The sequence below is a fragment of the Budorcas taxicolor genome, chromosome 1 (assembly GCF_023091745.1).
Source record: "Budorcas taxicolor isolate Tak-1 chromosome 1, Takin1.1, whole genome shotgun sequence".
In the NCBI taxonomy this organism is placed as follows: domain Eukaryota; kingdom Metazoa; phylum Chordata; class Mammalia; order Artiodactyla; family Bovidae; genus Budorcas; species Budorcas taxicolor.
The window spans coordinates 131,576,136-131,597,335 of NC_068910.1; the positions used below are offsets into that span (position 1 = coordinate 131,576,136).

A 21,200-nucleotide genomic window follows, 5' to 3' on the forward strand; every position below is an offset into this window, starting at 1 on the left:
AATGAAGAAGTCCCAGTCAGACTCCTGAGCAACGGGAACCATCTCTTCAACACCCTTGACTTATTGTCTCTTTGCTGCAAACTGAAGAGATTCCATCACAGGGAATTGTATTCTTCTCAAATCAGCTGGGACACATGGCACTGCTCTGGTCAGGGCTCTGGGACTGCAGTGTTGCCGTACCCTGCACAGGCCAGGGGCTGGGGTCTAGCTTGGGGACTAGGTGAATCATGTCCCATGGAGTTGTGCAGTATAGCAGCCCTGTCTCCAACTGGTCCTTTTTCATGATGAACCCAAATCTGCCTTCCTGTAACTTCTATTTGTGGTCTTAGTTCTGCCTAGCAGAAAAAAAAAGGGGATAATGCCTGCTGTGTCTTCAGGATGAAACCCTTATATTAAATTAATCTAAGTGTGTTAAATAGCTTATTTTCCTTGGCAGCCTAGCTTTTGATGATTTTAAAGCCTTGGGCATAAATAAACCAAAGGAATTAAGCAGTCATTTTACTAATTTGCAAACTCCCTATCTATTGGATAGTAATGAAAGTTTCTTTTATAACTTAAGTAAATTTCAGATTCAAACATTATTTGAGTGCCTAACTGTACCACGTAGTATAATAGGTGCTTTCATACAGTGTTTATTTTATTCCCCCCCAACACTTTTTTAAGAATTATATCCCCATTTTAAAGTTGAGGAACAACATCACTCATTATCAGAGAAATGCAAATCAAAACCACAATGAGGTACCATTTCACACCAGTCAGAATGGCTGCTATCCAAAAGTCTACAAGCAATAAATGCTGGAGAGGGTGTGAAGTGCCGGGGTCCAGCCCCCACAGGATCCAGGGAAACCCTCAGGAGAAATGGCGTTGGTGAAGAAAATGATTTAGAGAGAGATAAAGAAAGAATGTTGTAGATAAGAAAATAGAGGAGAGAAAGAAAAAAAAAAGACACGGGGGAACCAGGCTTTCGTGGAACTGATCCTGGTCCATCCCTTTTTTTTCAGGGAAGCTTTTATACCTTGACTTGTACATAGAGGGAAAAGAAAGATGCAAAGTCATACAGAGTCAGCCCAAACATTACATCTGTTTTGTCTTTGTCAAAACCAGGATTTTTTCTGCATCCCTTTCCCATAAACAATATTGTGTACATTATCTTCTGGCCTTGGAGGCCTGTGAACATTTTATGAACCTCTTTTGATAAAGGCTGCACAACCAGAAAACTTATTTTCCCTTGAAATGTTTTTTCTTTATATTTCTAATCTATGTCAGCCTCAGAAAATGCTAAACAGAGTTACATTTCTCAGCAAAGGTGCAGTGAGTTACAACAAAGAAAGAACCAATTAGCTCAAAGGTCTGATGTGGTTAATTCCAAGGTTACGCTTGTTTTTCTTACATTCCAACTATGTTAACTAATGCACTCCCAGGTGCACAGTGGATAAGAGATATGGGAACTTAGCAACAAGCATTGGCCCAATAATGAAATCTTACACCAGCACTACTCTAATAGTTTTTAACTCTTTGAAAGGCTCTATGTTTTAGGCTTCCCGTGCCTCTCACAGTTGGGAGGCTGTAAATAATCATATATGTAGCTGCAAGAGTTTGGATAAACCTGCCAAGCAAGCTAAAATGTTAACAGAGGGGGTTTGATTTGTAATATTCCTCTCATGTCCAGGAGACTTATTAGCTAGAGCCCTAAGTTGATTTTCTCCAGGGAAAGGTGGTCGGGTATAGCCCCCTGTATGTCAGGAGAGTTGGTGAAAGGCATAAAATAGTAAGACAGACAGATTCTGGTTTAGGGGTAGATGCTCGAGCAGGTCTAGGGAGCCCCTCGAGTCCTGAAGTCTTGCTTAACAGTTCTCTTCCACATGACCTTGTCATGGGTGGGATCTCCTGTGCTGGCTCCCGGCAGTGGAGAAAAGGGAACCCTCTTACACTGTTGGTGGGAATGCAAACTAGTACAGCCACTATGGAGAACAATGTGGAGATTCCTTAAAAAACTGGAAATTGAACTGCCTTATGACCCAGCAATCCCACTGCTGGGCATACACACCGAGGAAACCAGAATTGAAAGAGACGTGCACCCCAATGTTCATCACAGCACTGTTTATAATAGCCAGGACATGGAAGCAACCTAGATGTCCATCAGCAGATGAATGGATAAGAAAGCTGTGGTACATATACACAATGGAGTATTACTCAGCCATTAAAAAGAATACATTTGAATTGGTTCTAATGAGGTGGATGAAACTGGAGCCTGTTATACAGAGTGAAGTCAGAAAGAAAAACACCAATACAGTATATTAACAAATATATATATGGAATTTAGAAAGATGGTAATGATGACCCTATATGCAAGACAGCAAAAGAGACACAGATGTATAAACAGTCTTTTGGACTCTGGGAGAAGGCGAGGGTGGGATGATTTGAGAGAATAGCATCGAAACATGTATATATTAAAAAAAAAGGGCCAAAGACCCTACAGAAGGGTCTTTTTTCAGACCATTCTTTTCTTGGGCATGTTCACCTCCCTTCCTCCTTTCTTCCAGAAAGCCAGCACTCTCTTGGGATTTACTGATACCCTCAGTTTGAAAAGTGAGAAGGATGAGACCAATAGTCAATCTTCTTAAAAGGTGACTTTGTGTATATTTTCTATGTGTTTTTTATGAATGGTTACTGAGATCAATCTCAGTTTTTTAAATTCTTACTTGAACAGTAATGATAATTATCCCTACATCTTGCAAATGTAATGAGAGTGGGATGAAGTTGACGAAACAAAGCTTTTTGTTAGTTTCAGGAGTCAGCAGCATTTGGTTATTTTTATTGCAGGGCTGTTGTCCTTAGTTGTCCCAGCTCCTTCCACAAAGAGGCCCCCACCTACTTTTCTCCTGATGGGTACTCTACTCTGGAGCACAGCGGTTAACCAGTGAGAATCCTACACACATGAGAAGTGTGGTCACTTCAGGTCAAGGCGAGAATTCACCCTGCATTTGAATTAAGAGGTTGGCAACTTCGTACAATCACAAATTGTCCCACATCACCTTACCACAGAGTCAAAAATACCTATTGAAATGAGCAACTGCAATCCCTCCCCCCGCCAAAAATAATAAAAGGTAGAATTCTCCCAGTGGATGCCTTTGATCTATTAAAAAGTTAGCAAACTTCTTCTATAAGGAGTTCCAGTGAATATTTCCAGCTTTGTAAGTCATACTGCCTTTGTAACGACTCAACTCTGCCACTGTAATCCTAAAGCAACCACAGACAATATGTAAATGAATGGTATGGCTGTGTTTCAATACAACTTTATTTACAAAAACAAGCAGCAGGCTGACCCCTGCTTGAGGCTGATGCAGAGACTACTTCCTGTTGACAACACCAGGAGCTTACATTTGAGACAGGCTGAAGGTATGAGATGGGAGAGGCAAGGCAAAGGCGCTGAGGACAGAGGCATACAAATAACAAAGAGCCAGGCTGTCCAAAGAGCAACATGTATGCCAGAAGGTGGCAAGAGACTAAAATTCAATTAGGTGAGAACAGTACATTTTAAGCATGTGCAAACTGAACTTTTGCTGGTTCATCTTTTATTTGAAAACTACATTAAAGATATTCTTAAAACAGTATTTAAAAAATCATTTTCTATCAGAATCACATACTTCTTCCTTGAATCAGAAGTTGTGCCACTAGCCTGGTTACCTGTGGATTCACCAAGCAGTCCAGCAAGTCATCTGTAGAAACGAATGTTTGGGAAAGGGCCACAGTCCTATCTGAGGCAATCTGTCCCACAACTGCATTCTCACTCTCACTCATCATTCGTTGCCTCTTGGTATTAGGCAGTTTTCCAAAGGATTTTCCATTTTTGCTGACAAAGTCTTCACCATCATTTTCAAATATGCCTCCTCTTTCTGAAGATGGTTCTTGTGAACCTGGTGTGACAGGTACCAGATCAAGACCGAAAGGCCTTGCTGCCTCCTGTTTCACTGTTTCTGAGCTTACGGTGTGGCTCCCAGCTTGTTCTACCCCCACGCGGCTGTGCACATCTAACTCCTCCTTTACCGTGCACTCTCTGTTGGTTCTCAGTGCTTGGGTTCCTACCACTTCAGATGTTCCATGATGATTTAGAAAAGCAGAGACGGCCCCATTTAAGTAGTGACAGTTGGCTTCATGGGATGTTTCCTCAAGCTAGGGAAAAAGAAAAACTCTTTAAAATGGTTATACATACTTACATAAATTGGAAACAAGCGTTCTTGTCAGAGCTAGTTTATCACAGGATAGTAACTGCCATGATGAAAAGTGGAAGAGACCTACCTCAGTTGGGTTTAACCAAGCTCTGGTATTGTGTGGATTCTCTGCAGTTTTCAGGGCACACACAAGCATGCGGGTGATTGCCTCTTCTACCCGGGCTTGGTGGTCCTCTTCCTAAGTCAAGGTTAAAAAAAGAAGACGTAGGTTTTCATTTGTCTCTGGGTCTCACTGCTTGAAACAGAGGAGAGTCTCTGAGTTGTGTGTTTTGTTCTTTCATCAACACAAGCTTTGTTACTGAAGGAATGAATATGCTGTTGGCAGACCACGACTTTTCTGTATTAACTCTCTTCTGCCACCTAGAGAGAGTTGCAGAATATTTCACCAACTAAATTTAAGCACGGGTCCTGCCTATAAGACAGAGGCCTTAAGTATGAGTCACCTGTGATATTTTCTTCAGCATTTTCCAGTCTCTGACATGTTTAAAGTTTCTTTTTAAAAGTATCCCATAAAAATGAATAATCCCAATAGAGGATTATTTTGACAAGCTAATTTTTTGAGGAATGGGAAAAAATTTTAATAAACATTCTTGGTTGGATGGCATTGCTGATGCAATGGACATAAAACTGGGCAATCTCCAGGAGAGGGTGAGGGACAGGGAAGCCTGGCGTGCTATAGTCCATGGGGTTGTGAAGAGTCAGACACGACTTGGTGACTGAACAACAACAACAAACATTCTTGGCCACAAGAGGAGAAGGCTAAGTATCTATCTTAAGGCCAAGTATCTATCTATCTATTGTATCTTAAGATACAATACGTATTAACTATGGCAATCATGATAAACTACATTAAAATTAGTAACGTTTGTTCATCAAAAGACACCATAAAGGAAATAAAGAAGCCAGATGTCTGTAACATATATAACTGACTGCAAAATATATAAAGAATCTGCACACATCAGTAAGACAAATGACCCATTTTTTTTTTAAATGGGCAAAACCCACGAAGACAAACATGTCAAAAAAAGGACAATTATATGAGTAATAAACACATGAAAATAAGCTTAGCCTCATTAATAATCAGGGAAATGCAAATCAAGAAACCCATGAAACTGGCAAAAGAGGGTCTGATAATTCCAAATGATGGAGAAATGTCAAATAATTGACAGAAATCTTATACATTGATGGTGGGAATGTATGCTGACAGACATTTAGAAAACATGCACGCATTATCTTATAAACTTGAGTACTGTATACCCTACAGATGGCAATTCCACTTCTAGATATATATACATTCTCTGGAGAAACTCTTGCACATGTATACAAGAATATTCTATTTATAAAAGCAAAAAGCTAAAAGCAACCCAATTATCCATCAACAGAAAAATGAATCAATAAACTATGGTACATTAACACTAGAGGATATTATTACACCACGGTGAAAATGAATGACCAGCTACATGCGACAACAGAGAGGAATACTAGAGGAATATTAGAAACACAGAGGAATATTAGAAACATAATATTAAATTAAAAAAAAAAAGCAAATCCTCAAGATGAGATACCACTTCTCACTAGGATGGCTATAATAAAAAAATACAGATAACAAATGTTCATAAGGATGTGGAGAAATCAGAATCTTCATACCTTGTTGGGGGAATGTAAATGGTACACTACATTGGAAAATAGCAATTTCTGCCAATTCCTCAGAAGATTAAATCTAGAGTTACCAGATGGTTAATTTTATGAGTCAACTTGGGTAGGCTATGGTGACCAATTGTCTAGTCAAACACTATTCTAGATGTCACTGTGAAGATATTTCACAGATGTGATTAACATTTATAATCAGCTGACTTTAAGTAAAAGGAGATTATCCTCAATAATGTAGGTGGACCTCATCTGATCAGTTGAAGGTTTTAAGAGCAAAATTTAAGGTTTCTTGGAGAAGAAAAAATTCTGCCTCAAGACTGCAACAGAAATCCTAAGCCAGTTTATAGTCTGCCAGCCTATCTTACAGATTCTGGACTCTAGACTGCAACTTGAACTCATCTGAATTTCCAGCCTGCTGGCCTGCCCTGGCTGATGTCCATATGATCCAGCAACTCCACACCCAGCAATATACCGAAAGAAATGGAAACATACATCCACACAAAACCATGTACATAAATGATAGCAGTAGCATTATTCATAATAGCCAAAAGTAGACACAAGCCAAAGGTCCATCACTGATTAGTGGATAAACAAAAGGTGGTATGTCTAAACAATACTTTTTAGCTATAAAAAAAAGGAACGAAGTACTGATACATGCTACTCCATGGATGATTCTTAAAAACAGTATGCTAAATGAAAGACGCCAGCCATGGCTGCAATCAAAGCCTCTTCTGGTTAAAGCATGTGCAGACGCAACACTGCCTCAGGTGGGAGAGACAGACTTGAACATAATCGTAGCCATTCTTTTGTCAAGTGGAGAAGGCAGCCAGGATTAAGCATAGCATATTGGAGGGAAAAAGCTTTGGCAGAAATAAAATGATAAAACCTAGCACTGAAAGACTGCTCTGAGAAGATGTGTAAGTCAGGACTGTGAATTGCGCAAGTAGTAATGAGGACCCTGAGCCAAGAAGCAGATATTTCCAGCCCAGATGGTGTAGGATGGGACTAGCACCATGGGACATGTGTGGCAGGTTTAGCCGGGCCCAACACAGTTCTCCTAACAGTCAAAGGAGCAGACCCGGCACACCAACCTCAGGGCGCACCGTGCCCTGAGAAGAAAGAGAACAGCGTGTCACAAAAACCCTACTTCCAACCTCACCGTCCACCAACAGAACACAGAATCCATAACCTATAGCACAGCAAACAAAGTAACACGGGAGTGTTGGTTAAAATTAATCATCAAGTTATAAAGACAGGCACTGTGTATCTTAAAAGCAAGGAGATGGCATTTGTTAGAAAAAGAAAATACCAGCTCAATCCATGAGTTTATACTGACAGTGACAGGATCAATGGATTCCACATAATGCCACCAGTGTCTGGGAACAAACAGAACCTGAAAACCAAACAAAAAATGGTTAGCACAAAACCAAAACATTTTATTTTTATGTCAGAATCAGATCTAAATTGAAGCTGCTAGGGAAAAATATTCAAAGGAATTTATAGCAATATTGCAATAGGAAAGGGAAAAATAAGAAAAAGCTCCTATAATCCTTTCATTCCTTTAAAAAAAATTAACAAGTTTGCATGTTCTACAAAGGATATTGGCTTCCCTGGTGGCTCAGATGGGAAGATCCCCTGGAGAAGGGAACGGCAACCCACTCCAGTGTTCTTGCCTGAAGAATTCCACGGACAGAAGAGCCTGGCAGGCTACAAGCCCATGGGGTCGCAAGGAGTCGGACACGACTGAGCGACTAACGCTTTCACTTTTTCACAAAGGATATTACCAGCTTCTCCAGTTTCTACTCTCCTTTATGCTGGACCGTCTTTGTCTGCACCCAAATCTTGGTAAAGGATTCTGAGATTGTAACTCTTCATCCTTTCCATCACATAAGAATTGTATGAGTTCTGAGAAAGGGCATATGTAAAAATATAGGACATAGTTTCTGACTTCTCACGGTATAAAATCTAGCCAATGAAAAAAAATCTATAGAACAGTGGCATTACATAAGGGTAAATCAGAGGAGTGGACACTGGTGGTAGAGAAGTTCAGAGGTGAGAGAAGCAGGCACAAACTAGGGAGGCCAGGGGCAACCTGGATGAAGGAAGTGTGATTTGAACCACGACTAGGAGAGAACGAGGACATGCCAGGAGGGGGAAGTGAGCAAGGGAGGTAGGACTGTCGAGGGATAGCAAGCAGGCCAGTTTCACCACTGCAGAAGGAATAATGGGGAATAAAGTAGGAGAATCAGGTTAGGGCCAGTGGAGGGCCCTGAATTCAGAATAAAGAATCTGGATTTTATATCCCGTAGGCATTACAAGTTCCTGAGAAGTTCTGAGTAAGTGGACGGTTAAAATAGTGACATTATGGGAGAGTCTGGGAAGGACAGGGGAGTCCCGCAATGGTCCACTTATTAAATTAAATGTTAAGATTTAAATAGGAAGGAACAGCAAACGAAAGCAATGGGCAGAGCCAAGAAGGACTGTATTTGTCCAGACTCACTGCAAGAGTCTGTGAAAGGCCAAGTAGAGTAGATGGAGATGATCTGAAACTTTTGGGTTTGGATTTAGAAAATGGTAGCACTTGCTACAGACAAGGTGGAAATGGGAAGAGAGCTCCTTTCAGGAGAATTAGGCACTGAAAATGGCCACTACAGCCACTGGATCTAGTCATTAGGAGGTCTTGAATGTCCTATCACAGTTTACTTTCAGTACAGAGGTAAGAGAGGGAGCCAGTTTATGGTGGATTCAGGAAAGAGAATGATGTAAAAAAACTGATACAATGGACAGAAATACTTATTGAATTTGGCTAGTAAAGGAGAAGAAAAAAAAGAATTAGCAGCCACTTCACACCCACTAAAATGGCTATAGTTGTAGTAATATAATAATAGTAATAATATCAATAATAATGAAGGAAGATAACAAGTGTTGGAGAGGATGCAAAGCAATTAGAACCCACACAGATTGCTGGTGGGAATGTAAAATGGTGCAGCTGCTATGGAAAACAGTTTGGCAATTCCCCAAAAGTTAAAACACAGAATTAACATATGACCCAGCAATTCCACTGCTACATAAATACCCAAGAGAACTGAAAATACACGCTCTTACAAAACCTTGTACACAAATATTTATAGCAGTATTAGTCATAATAACCAAAAAAGTGGAAACAACCCAAATACCCATCAGGTGTTTAATGGATAAATAAAATGTATATTCACATAATGGAACAACAGTCAGTTCAGTTCAGTTGCTTAGTCGTGTCTGACTCTTTGTGACCCCATGGACTGCAGCACTCCAGGCTTCCCCATCCATCACAAACTCCCGGAGCTTGCTCAAACTCATGTCCATTGAGTCGGTGATGCCATCCAACCATCTCATCCTTTATTGTCCCCTTCTCCTCCTGCCTTCAATCTTTCCCAGCATCAGGGTCTTTTCAAATGAGTCAGTTCTTCACATCAGGTAGCCAAAGTATTGGAGTTTCAGCTCCAGCATCAGTCCTTCCAATGACTATTCAGGACTGATTTCCTTTAGGATTGACTGGTTGGATCTCCTTGCGGTCCAAGGGGCTCTCAAGAGTCTTCTCCAACACCACAGTTCAAAAGCATCAATTCTTCGGTGCTCAGCTTTCTTTATGGTCCAACTCTCACATCCATACATGACTACTGGAGAAACCATAGCTCTGACTACATGGACCTACGTTGGAAAAGAAATGGCTCTGCTTTTTAATATGCTGTCTAGATTGGTCATAGCTTTTCTTCCAAGAGCGTCTTTTAATTTCATGGCTGCAGTCACCATCTGCAGTGACTCTGGAGCCCAAGAAAATAAAGTCTGTTACTGTTTCCATTGTTTCCCCATTTATTTGCCATGATCTTAGTTTTTTGAAAGTTGAGTTTTAAGCCAACTTTTTCACTCTCCTCTTTCACTTTCATCAAGAGGCTCTTCAGTGCCTCTTCACTTTCTGCCATAAAGGTGGTGTCATCTGCGTATCTGAGGTTATTGATGTTTCTTCCAGCAATTTTGATTTCAGCTTGTGCTTCATCCAGCCCAGCATTTTACATGATGCACTCTGCATATAAGTTAAATAAGCAGGGTGACAATATACAGTCTTGACATACTCCTTTCCTGATTTGGAACCAGTCTGTTGTTTCATGTCCAGTTCTAACTGTTGCTTCTTGACCTGCGTACAGATTGCTCAGGAGGCAGGTAAGGTGGTCTGGTATTCTCTCTTGAAGAATATTCCCGTTAGTTGTAATCTACACAGTCAAAGGCTTTGGCATAATCAATAAAGCAGAGGTAGACGTTTTTCTGGATCTCTTGCTTTTTCGATGATCCGATGGATGTTGGCAATTTGATCTCTGGTTCCTCTGCTGTTTCTAAATTCAGCTTGAACATCTGGAAGTTCATGGTTTGTATTGCTGAAACCTGGCTTGGAGAATTTTGAGCATTACTTTGCTAGCACCTGAAAGTGAAGTGAAAGTGAAGTCGCTCAGTCGTGTCCAATTCTTTGCGACCCCGTGGACTGTAGCCTACCAGGCCCCTCCGTTCATGGGATTTTCCAGGGAAGAATACTGGAGTGGGGTGCCATTTTCTTCTCCAGGGGATCTTCCCCACCCAGGGATTGAACCGGGTCTCCCACATTGCAGACAGATGCCTTAACCTCTGAGCCACCAGGGAAGCCCCGTGCTAGCATCTGAGATGAGTGCAATTGTGCGGTAGCTTCAACATTCTTTGGCATTGCCTTTCTTTGGGATTGGAATGAAAGCTGACCTTTTCCAGTCCTGTGGCCACTGCTGAGTTTTCCAAATTTGCTGGCATATTGAGTGCAGCACTTTCACAGCATCATCTTTTAGGATTTGAAAGAGCTCAACTGGAATTCCATCACCTCCACTAGCTTTGCTCCTAGTGATGCTTCCTAAGGCCCACTTGACTTTGCATTCGAGGATGTCTCGCTGTAGGTGAATGATCACACCGAGGATGTCTCGCTGTAGGTGAATGATCACACCATTGTCGTTATCTGGGTCATGAAGATCTTTTTTGTATGGTTCTTTTGTGTATTCTTGCCACCCCTTCTTAGTATCTTCTGCTTCTGTTAGGTCCATACCATTTCTGTCCTTTATTGTGCCCATCTTTGCATGAAATGTTCCCTTGGTGTCTCTAATTTTCTTGAAGAGATCTCCAGTCTTTCCCATTCTATTGTTTTCGTCTATTACTTTGCATTGATCACTGAGGAAGGCTTTCTTATCTCTCCTCACTATTGTTTGGAACTCTGCATTCAAATGGGTATAGCTTTCCTTTCTCCTTTGCCTTTAGCTTCTCTTCTTCCCTCAGCTATTTGTAATGGAACATATTCATCCATAAAAAAGAATGAAGAGCCAATAACATTCTACAGTGTGGATGACCCTTGAGGAGATTATGCTATGTGAAAGGAGCCGGACATAAAAGCACAGATTGCACAACTGCACTTATATGAGACGTCCAGAATAGGTAAATCTATAAAGAAAGAAAACAGACAAGTGGCTGTCAGGGTCTGGGGGGGTAGGTCAATGGGGAGTGACTGCTGACAAGATGCGGAAACAGTCAGGCTGTTTGAGCTGGAGCACTCAAGTGTAAAGGAGGCAGGAACAGCCAGTGAGAAGGGGACAAAGGAAGGAACACAGGCAGGTAAGAGGGATAACCAAGGGAATAAAATCTCCTTAAGAGACTAAGAAAACCTGGTAAATGTTAATAAAATATTGGCCCGTAAATGCCAGTGTTGTAGAGGTGATTTTCCCCACTGGGTAGGAGCACTAAGCTCTGAACCTTTGGAGATACTTCAGAGACAGTCAGTTACAAAAGCAGCATCCATTCTTTCTTAAAAGCAAATCATTCTCAACAAATACTGTATGATATCAATCAACAAAATGATAAAACAAATCTATATACAAAACAGAAACAGACTCACAGACATAGAAAAAAAGCTTATGGGTATCATGTTTGGTTATGGGGGAAGGGATAATTTGGGAGTAGGGGATTAACAGATACAAACTACTGCACTCAGAGTATATAGGTAACAGGGATTTACTGTATAGTACAGAGAACTATATTCAATATCTTTAATAAATTACAATGGAATATAACCTGAAAAAATATATAACTGAATCACTGTGCTATACATCTGAAACTAACACAATATTGTAAATCAACTAAACTTCAATTTTAAAAAAGCCTTAAATCCCTAAATCATTCTTAGTTCATTCTGCCTTTGTTGGCCCACTAACTGGATACGCTTGAACCTGTGTTTGTGTGCCTGGATTCTAACGCAGTTGAACAGATATTAACTGTGAATAAATGTTTCAGAAGTGCTCAAGTACTCATGCCTTGACACCTTCTCTTAACCTAAATAAAAATGACTGAGCTCCTGGATCTTCCTCCACAGTCCATTTTCCCAGGCGGAGCCATGCACCCTCCTCTCATTTCCCTTCCATGACCTGTGAAGCCGGGACCGTATGAAGCTGGGACCGTATGAAGCCTACAGCTGGAGAAGCTAGCATCCAATAGCAGAGCAGCAGGGAAGGGACCACTGTCAGTCATTTGTACTGGCAGGGAGGCACGTAACATAGGACTTGAAAGAAGTTATAGCTGGGGTGTCCACTGACAGGTAACCAATGTTTTAAAGCTCCCATTACCTGTCCTGGGCTCAGCGTGACCATATGTCTTCGAGCTTTCCGGAACTGAGGAAAATGTTTTAAATCAGGATTGACAACATTGATTTTACTGAACACACTGGATTCTTCATAAGGGATTCTAGTTGGATAAAGGAAAGGAGTATCTTCAGGAGGAAAGAGATGCCATCTTTTCCTAATGAAAAAAAAAGATACAAGTTAATATTGTAGACTTGAGACAAAAGATGTAAGAAGGCAGCAGTGACGTGCCCATTTTCACCCATTTTCATTCAATCCATAAAGGAATACAGGAGCCACCTTAGGGGTCACCTGGCCCATCTCTCACTCAGTTCTGGAATCTCCTCTGCAGACACCTGGTGGAGGCAGGGTAGCAACTAGTCAGTATCTCAGGATGTCCCAAGTAGCCCCTTTGCAGGGACAAGATCTGCTTTGTAAGATAATTCTCAAATCAAAGTCAGTCTCCTCATAAGCTGTTTCCATTCCTATAGATAGAGCTACCTAGAATAACCTCCGCTCTTTCAAATCTCTGTATTCTTATCTTATCAGAGTAACCTGTCAGGGTTCTGTCCATCAAGTTAAATTTTCAGACTTCTCCCTGTTTGGACTGTGAATTTCTTAAGTTAAACATTTGTTAAATTGATTCATTAAGGAAGAGAAATGCACAAATGATGCCACACAATAAAAAGTAGTATGATATAGGAATTTGCAAAAAGAGAAAACTGTAAAATGGTTTAGTCGCTTTAAATTTTTTTGGAAAATGGAAGTGATAAACCTTAACTCACAAAACATTAGACACACCAATACTTGGAGCCAACAGGGGGAGGACATCTGAGGCAAAGAAGGGAGAAGTGAAAAGGGAAGAGACACAGATAGAAATCCACAGATGGGGAAGTAGAGAGAGAAAAGAACCAAGTTCTGAGACAAGTCCTAAAGCCCTCCAGTGACCCCTGGCAGTTACAGTAGGGCTATCTTGTCCTTTCAAGATAGCTGATTACACTTCTTAAACTAGGAAGTATAAAGTCTTATTTTGCCTTAGAGATGATAAAGCTGCTCCCTTCCCCTGGACTCGTTTGGGAGAATACGTTTAGAATGTCAGAGCTGGAAAGACCTTATCAGTCTAATTTTATTTTCAAGGAAGTGGAAGAAGGAGCCAGCTAAGCAGACAACTGTCTAGCTGAACTGGGAGTGGACGCCTGGAAGTTCTGGATCAGCTTTCTAAGAGCAATCCTGATCATGGCTGAGAGACACAGCACACAGAAACCACCGTGTATGCTGCTCCCCTTATTTCACAAAGGAGGAGACTGAACCAGAGGTTAAGAGATTTGCCCTGGTCATGAGACAGGCTGATAGAATGGAGCAGGGAGTCCTGCTGCCTACCCAATAGTCACTGCTTTTCCTGTGCAACACACAAAGACACACACACACACACACACACACACACACACTTCTCTCTCTCTCTCTCTCTCCCTCCTGCATGCCTATGCACATGTGCATTACCTTCCTTGTACCTGGAATACTAAGTTGCAACCATAGGTGTCCAGATGACAGGGTGTATGGGCCCCCAGGGAGCCGATCCACAATGTACTTTCCCGTCCATTTCTTCCAGGAAACCCAAAGTCAGACCATATCACATCCTGTTATGAAAATAAAGTTACAGTCCATCAGGAAACAACCAACTCTGCTGTATAGTAGTGTTACACATCTGGTTTGGGGCAATGGGAACCACTCTCTTACAGAAAGCACTACAGATGGAAGCGCTTAGGTTTCCAGAGCAGGCCAAGAAGTCTTTTTAACCAATAACATATCCGAATGACCTCACTAATAGCAGTTACTCAACAAATATTTAATGTCTGCCTACAACACGCCTGGCACTCTCCTAGAACATGTGATCAATCAGTGAACAAAAAGACAAAAATGTCCACCCAAATGAAGCCTACATTTTAGAGGCTGGAGACCGACAATAAACACTAGGCAGAGTTATGAGGATATCTGGTGAAAGTGACTCAGGCAGTAGGAACAGTGACTGCAGTGGAAACACAAGTTTTTTTAAAAAAAATCTCTGAAGCTCAACTCATGAATCCAGAAAGGCATATTCCCTCTAAACAGTGTAGATATTTCGAGGTATAAGTAATACATTAACTTTTTGCACTTCAAAGACCACATGAAAGAAGGCTTCTCCTAGGTGGTGGTTGTTCAGTTGGTCAGTCGTGTCTTACTCTTTGCAACCTCATGGCCTGCATTATGCCATGCTTCTCTGTCCTTCACTATCTCCCAGAGTTTGCTCAAACTCATGTCCATTGAGTCTATGATACCATCCAAAAGTCTCATCCTCTGTTGCTCCCTTCTCCTCCTGCCTTCATTCAAGCTTTTCCAGCATCAGGGTCTTTTCCAATGAGTCAGCTCTTTATATCAGGTGACCAAAGTACTAGAGGTTCAGCTTCAGCATCAGTCCTTCCAATGAATATTCAGGGTTGATTTCATTTAGGATTGACTGATCTGATTTCCTTGCAGTCCAAGGGACCCTCAAGAGTTTTCTCCAGCACCACACTTCGAAAGCATCAATTCTTTGGCACTCAACCTTCTTTATGGTCCAACTCTCACATCTGTACATGACTACTGAAAAAAACCACAGCTTTGACTATACAGACTTTTGTCAGCAAAGTGATGTTTTTGCTTTCTAATATGCTGTCTAGGTTTGTCTCCTGGGTTAGTGTAGTTGTTTAAAACTATAGGTGCCTTTACTATGGAATGTTAGTTCATACCTACTAAATCAGAGTGTCCAGGTGGGGGAGACACAGCACATATTTTGAAACACTACTGCTATGCTCCTTAAAGTCATGAATTCTTTAAGTGTAAAGAACTTTAAAACAGAGACCGCACTTTGAACTTGGCACTCCTTATGTCTAGTTCTCTTTCAACAAACTGCTCTGCTTGATTTTATTTAGGCTTAAAGAAAGAATGTTCTTGTTTTTAAATAAAAGTTGGAAAACTACAAATGTAGTTTGACATAAACTCAAATCCATGAACTTAAAATATGTATAAGCTGAAAAGAAAAGGACACACTATTGAGCCAGACAGAAAGGTTTGGCTTTATTTATTTTCTGAATCATGAATTTTTCCTATTGAATTTTAAAGAATAAAGCAAAATAAAAAACACTTTTAGGTGCAGAACATTGTCCTAAATACTGACACTAGTTTAACAGTGTCTTCAATCTGCATTTTCTATTTTAAGAGGCAGAACATTAACATTACTCAAAGAGAAAGGATTCTGGAGAGACATTTTAATAGATGGTTTTAAGGAAGACTAGAAAAAGCATTTTCATTTTTGTTTTCAGTGATGAAGATAGCAGAATATGTGCATATAACTGATATCTGTTATTAAAGGCGGAGTTTTTGAAAAGTCAGCACTATTATACATGCATACAGTTCCATACAGCAGCTCTGGGGTTGGCAAAAGTCACGTCCCCTCTGGACACAGCACATACGCTCCATGCAAGGAGCTTACCTGTTTTCCTAATGCCTATTGGAATACCTGGTTCAGGTTAAGTGCTTAAAATCTTGGTTGCTTGGGAGGGAAAGAAGAATATGTTGGCTTATTATAAATGGTTCAGGTCGAGAACATTTTTGAGCATCTGAGTTTCTCTGGTGAGTTTACCATCTGAGCAGATGGGTTGGGAGGATCCCCTGGAGGAGGGCATGGCAACCCACTCCAGTATTCTTGCCTGGAGAATCCCCATGGACAGAGGAGCCTGGAGGGCTACTGTCCATGGGGTTGCAAAGAGTTGGACACGACTAGGCAACTAAGCACATCACAGCACACTACATATCTAGTATAATGCTGAATGTTTGGAATACAAAAAATTAATACAACACAGGCCCTCCTTTTAAATCTAACAATGGAAGATAGTCCCATAAATAGACCTGTCCCACAGAGTGGAAGAACTGCTTTGACAGAAGTGAGCAGAAAGCACGCTGAGATCACTGAAAAAGGGCACCCGGTCCAAGCAGGGAGCTTAGGGAGGGTTCCCATAAACCTGGTCTTTGGTGAACAATTCATCATACCTCAGTTTGGAATTTAAAGGCAGCGGAAAGACATGCAGTACAAAAACAGAAAACAGGGATCTGCCTCATCTAAGAAGAGGCTGGTTTAAGTCACTCAATCTTCTTATAGATACACCTCTTTAGAAATTTAAGGAATACCAACACCCCTTTGCTCAGAGAAATGAGTGCGCGCGCGCGCGCACACACACACACACTTTCACATGCACTTTCAGGGGGTCAGTGGACTGAGCCCAGGTGAGACACTGTTCTAGAGCACTGCTTCAGAAAAAACCACAAGGGGAAAGTTCTACCGGGTGTGTGTGTGGGGGGTGACCATATGAGAAACTGACACAAGGCTTCCCGTACCTCTTATCTAACATAGTATCACTAAACAAGGAAAAATTATTTTGAAATGATTAGATCAGGGTGACCTAAACTACCTAAAATTCAGCTGTAAATTGGCTGCGAAAACCACAGGGAGAAGGGTTTGGGGCAAAGTGGTAGAGAGAGAGTAAGAGTAAATTTGTCAAAAAATAGACAACATTGAGTGTACCTATTTTGACTTTCCCCACAGGCTCTTGAGAGTTGGGAATTTCTTGCCTTTTTCTTATGAACTGTTGCCTAGCCATATTTCTTTATCCTTGACTTTGTAGATTTTAGGAGGCCATGGAACCCTACTTTTATCCCTCTTAAAATGAATCTTAACTTTCTGCCTACTGTTTTATAATGTTTAAATCAAGCTACATACATGACCCCTAAACTTTCATCTCAAGTCCTTAATTCTATTTACACTAAATTTATACAGTCAAAGGCTAACAAGCTATCACTTTTGGATTATTGAATCCACATGGTTGGCCAGGCCCAAATCACAACATTTTATATGCATCATCTCATTTAATCCTAGGAAACTGAAAGTAGTTATATCCACTTTATCCATGTGGAAACTACGGGGCAGTTCTGTCCTTTTAACAATATTGTTAAAAAATGCGGAGACATTTTTGATTGTCATAGTAAACAGCACGGGGGTGCCTTGGCATTCAGTGAATGGGCATGAGGGATGCAGCTCAACACAATATGAAAAAGTTTTATCTTGTACAGTATTTATAACACTGGGAAAACTGATCTTGGTCTCAGTTATCTGAGACTAGAGTTCTAATTCTAATTTCACATAATCCTGTCAAAAACAAAAGGATTTCTGCATAGTATTAATATATACTGAATTTCAGAAACATGATTACTAAGTAAGTTGAGGAAGGATTGCATTTTTGTGTTTCTGCAGCTTTATCCAGAGCGGTTCACCATTTTGAAAAATAAGTCACCAACAGCACTGAAACGCACATGACATTTGGGTTGGCAATATATACACCAATATCAGTCTGTGCTGGTACTGTCTCATCATGGTGACTGTATGTGTAGAGATACAGATACACTTATTTAGCCACATTTCAAAATGTTAAATATAAAATATTGGAAATATTCACTGGAATTTTATCTTAATTCTTCAAAACTGAACCTTTTCCTTGTAGGTAGGTACAAGCATATGATTAATTCATTATGTCTTCTAGTACAGCCATGCTTGAATTATTTACACATTAAATCACACAGTTTTTAAATTCTCATGTATTTTAATAGTTTTTAAAAATCATTTGTAGAGGTAATTATATTACCTGAAAACTGCATTTCAGAACCATAAGGGGGATGCAGATTCTGATATGAGGCTAGAATACTGGAGCGAGTTGCCTTTCCCTTCTCCAGGGGATCTTCCCAACCCAGGGATCGAACCCAGTTCTCCTGCACTGCAGGCGGATTCTTTACCAGCTGAGCCACCAGGGAAGCAACGTGAAAGCCGCTCAGTCTATACAGTCCGTGGAATTCTCCAGGCCAGGATACTGGAGTGGGCAGTCATTCCCTTCTCCAGGATATGAGACCACGCTACACCACTCTCTACGGCTCTCCCATCAGGGACCACACGTCTCCCTGCCTTCGCTCCTGCTGTTGCCTTTGCCTGGCCAGTCTACTTACTACCCACACCCCAATTCACATTTCTCTTTTGAGACCCACTGTAGATGTCAATTCTTTGGACACTTCCACACCACACCCCTCCCCGCTCCTACCACATGCAACCTGGTTATTCTCTTTTGGTCTCTCTCTCTCAAAGAACTTTGATTCTTTGCCTGTCTGACCCCTTCTCCTCAAAGCAGCAAAAGTAGTATTAATCAAGAAAACAAATAATGATCTTAAACTATTACGTCTTGTCTCCTCCTTTGCTCTGCAGTTAGAATTAGATCCAAATGCCCTCTATCATGGGCCTGAATGACCAGGTCCTTCTCATCTCTCTGACACCTTAACCCTCTCCATCTCACTGGCCAGGCTTCACCTGATACTTGCTTTTTTTTTTTGGTGAAAACATTTAAATTCTACTTTCTTAGCAAATTTCAATTGCACAATACAGTATTATTAACTATGCGGTTGTGTAGTCTCTAAGTGGTGTCCCACTTTTTAAAGACCCTAAGGACTGTAGCCTACCAGGCTCCTCTGTCCATGGGGGTTTCCCAGGCAAGAATACTGGAATGGGTATAGCCATTCCCTTCTCCAGGGGATATTCCTGGCCCAGGGATCGAACCCAAGTCTCCTATATTGCACGCAGATTCTTTTTATTGTCTGAAGCCCCTTACATGAACACTATAAATTAGCAAGTACTTATAGCTCTTTTTTCCTTGAAAAAATTACCTTAGGTAACAAACAGAGAAGAGGTAGTTGACTCTACCCACAGATAGGCTTGGATAAATACCCAAAGTCTTACATCCAATTTGCCTCATTAGAAAGCATCATTGACCATCAAGCCCCTTTGAACATTACTAAACCACCTGGCTCAATTTCAACATACTCTCATTAACTATGTTATGAAGCCCAAGACAGGCTAGAACTAATCTTCCGTGTGTTGCATTTTGAGATTCTGTGTCCTGGTGACTTAACAAGGCTCCTGACTCTCCACAGTCAATCTGAATCACAACATAAAATGGAATCTACCTGGGAAATGTTCTTGGGGCAAATCCCTTTGCTATATGTTGATTCTTAATAGCTTCAACTGTTGCTGTTGTTCAGTCACTAAGTTGTGTCCGGCTTTTTATAAGCCCATGGACTCTAGCCTGCCATGCTCCTCTGTCCATGGGATTTCCCAGGCAAAAACACTGGAGTGGGTGCCATTTCCTTCTCCAGGGGTCTGGTCTTCCCAGACCAGGGATCAAACCTGTGTCCCTTGCACTGGCAAGTGGATTCTTTACTACTGAGCCACCAAGGAAGTCCACAATAGCTTCAATTACAATGATACTTATGAAAGTGAAGTCACTCAGTCGTGTCCGACTCTTTGCGACCCCGTGGACTGTAGCCCACCAGGCTCCTCCGTCCATGGGATTCTCCAGGCAAGAATACTGGAGTGGGTTGCCATTTCCTTCTCCAGGGGATCTTCCTGACCCAGGGATTGAACTCAGGTCTCCCACATTGCAGGCAGATGCTTAGATGGTTATAAAATGTAACATCTGCCATTCTTACCCAATGAGTCAAAGAAATTTTGTTACTGTCACAAATTCCTTGCAAAGTAGAGAATAAAATGTTCCAAAAAATATATTGCTTAGATCAGTCAATGATATGATGTACAGCTAAAAAAATTAGACCAATTTTATGTGCCAAATGAGAGTCAGTTAAGTGTCAAAATCATAATTTTTGGCCACCTTTAAGGCTATAGGATATTTTCCAACAATACCAACATTTTTGCCAGTGTATTTATCAGTATATAAGTATTATATATTTATCATGGAATAAGAATAAGCAGAGGCTATAAGTAAATACTTATAAAACTAGTTATAAGGCTGAAAACAGCTAAGAATTTCTTATCAAGATTGACAAAAGCTACAATTGATTAACTAGAAGCCACAGAGAACTGGATGAATGTGAAGTTGGGGTCTAAGTTAAAACATTCTGTGAAAGGTCATAAAGACCAAAGAAACAGCAAAACAAAAAATGGTAAGACTAGGAAAAAAACATACTTATGTAATCATTCAAATATTCATTATATATTCAGCACTATGTTAGCAGTCTGGAGGAATAAAAATTTATACTGTTTCCAAAGAGTTTACAATGCTGTTAGGGGAACAAGATACAAGCATTCTATGTTATGCACTATTTAAATAACAATCCAAATAAAACGTACAGGGATGAAGGCAAGGGACAAATGGATGAAAGTACAAGTGGCTGAGAAGGCTTCTGAGCCGAGGGTGAATCTGAGCCAGGCCCTAAGAAGTTAAATACTAATAGGCAGAAATTGAGAAAAGCATGAGCAAAGGCCCCGACAAGAGAGCACAGATTGTGGTCCAGCACTGCAAGGAGACGCAGAGGAGACAGGCTGTGTCAGTTACCCTGGGGAGAGTCTTCAATGCTATTTCCCTTACACAATTTAAAGTTGCTTCCCTTGTGGCTCAGCTGGTTAACAGCAGCTTCTGCTACTGTGCGGGAGACCTGGGTTCAATCCCTGGATTGGGAAGATCCCCTGGAGAAGGGAAAGGCTATGTACTCCAGTATTCTGGCCTGGAGAATTCCAAGGCCGGAATGGAATACAGTC

General features: G+C 41.0%; 1 protein-coding gene across 2 annotated transcripts in view; it reads right to left on the reverse strand.

The window, feature by feature from the left end:
- Nucleotides 1-3,289: 3,289 nt before the first annotated feature.
- Nucleotides 3,290-21,200, reverse strand: part of HSPBAP1 (HSPB1 associated protein 1) — a 55,166-nt gene continuing 37,255 nt past the window's right edge. The window contains exons 4-8 of one of the 2 annotated variants that reach the window (XM_052641945.1): nucleotides 14,039-14,175; nucleotides 12,545-12,716; nucleotides 7,219-7,275; nucleotides 4,300-4,410; nucleotides 3,290-4,173 (exon numbers count right to left, since the gene is read on the reverse strand). In XM_052641945.1, the coding sequence (XP_052497905.1) occupies nucleotides 3,640-4,173; nucleotides 4,300-4,410; nucleotides 7,219-7,275; nucleotides 12,545-12,716; nucleotides 14,039-14,175 (1,011 nt within the window). In that variant the 3' untranslated portion in view covers nucleotides 3,290-3,639. Of the gene's footprint in view, nucleotides 4,174-4,299; nucleotides 4,411-7,191; nucleotides 7,276-12,544; nucleotides 12,717-14,038; nucleotides 14,176-21,200 lie in introns of both variants that reach the window. The other variant, XM_052641938.1, reaches the window with a different exon arrangement.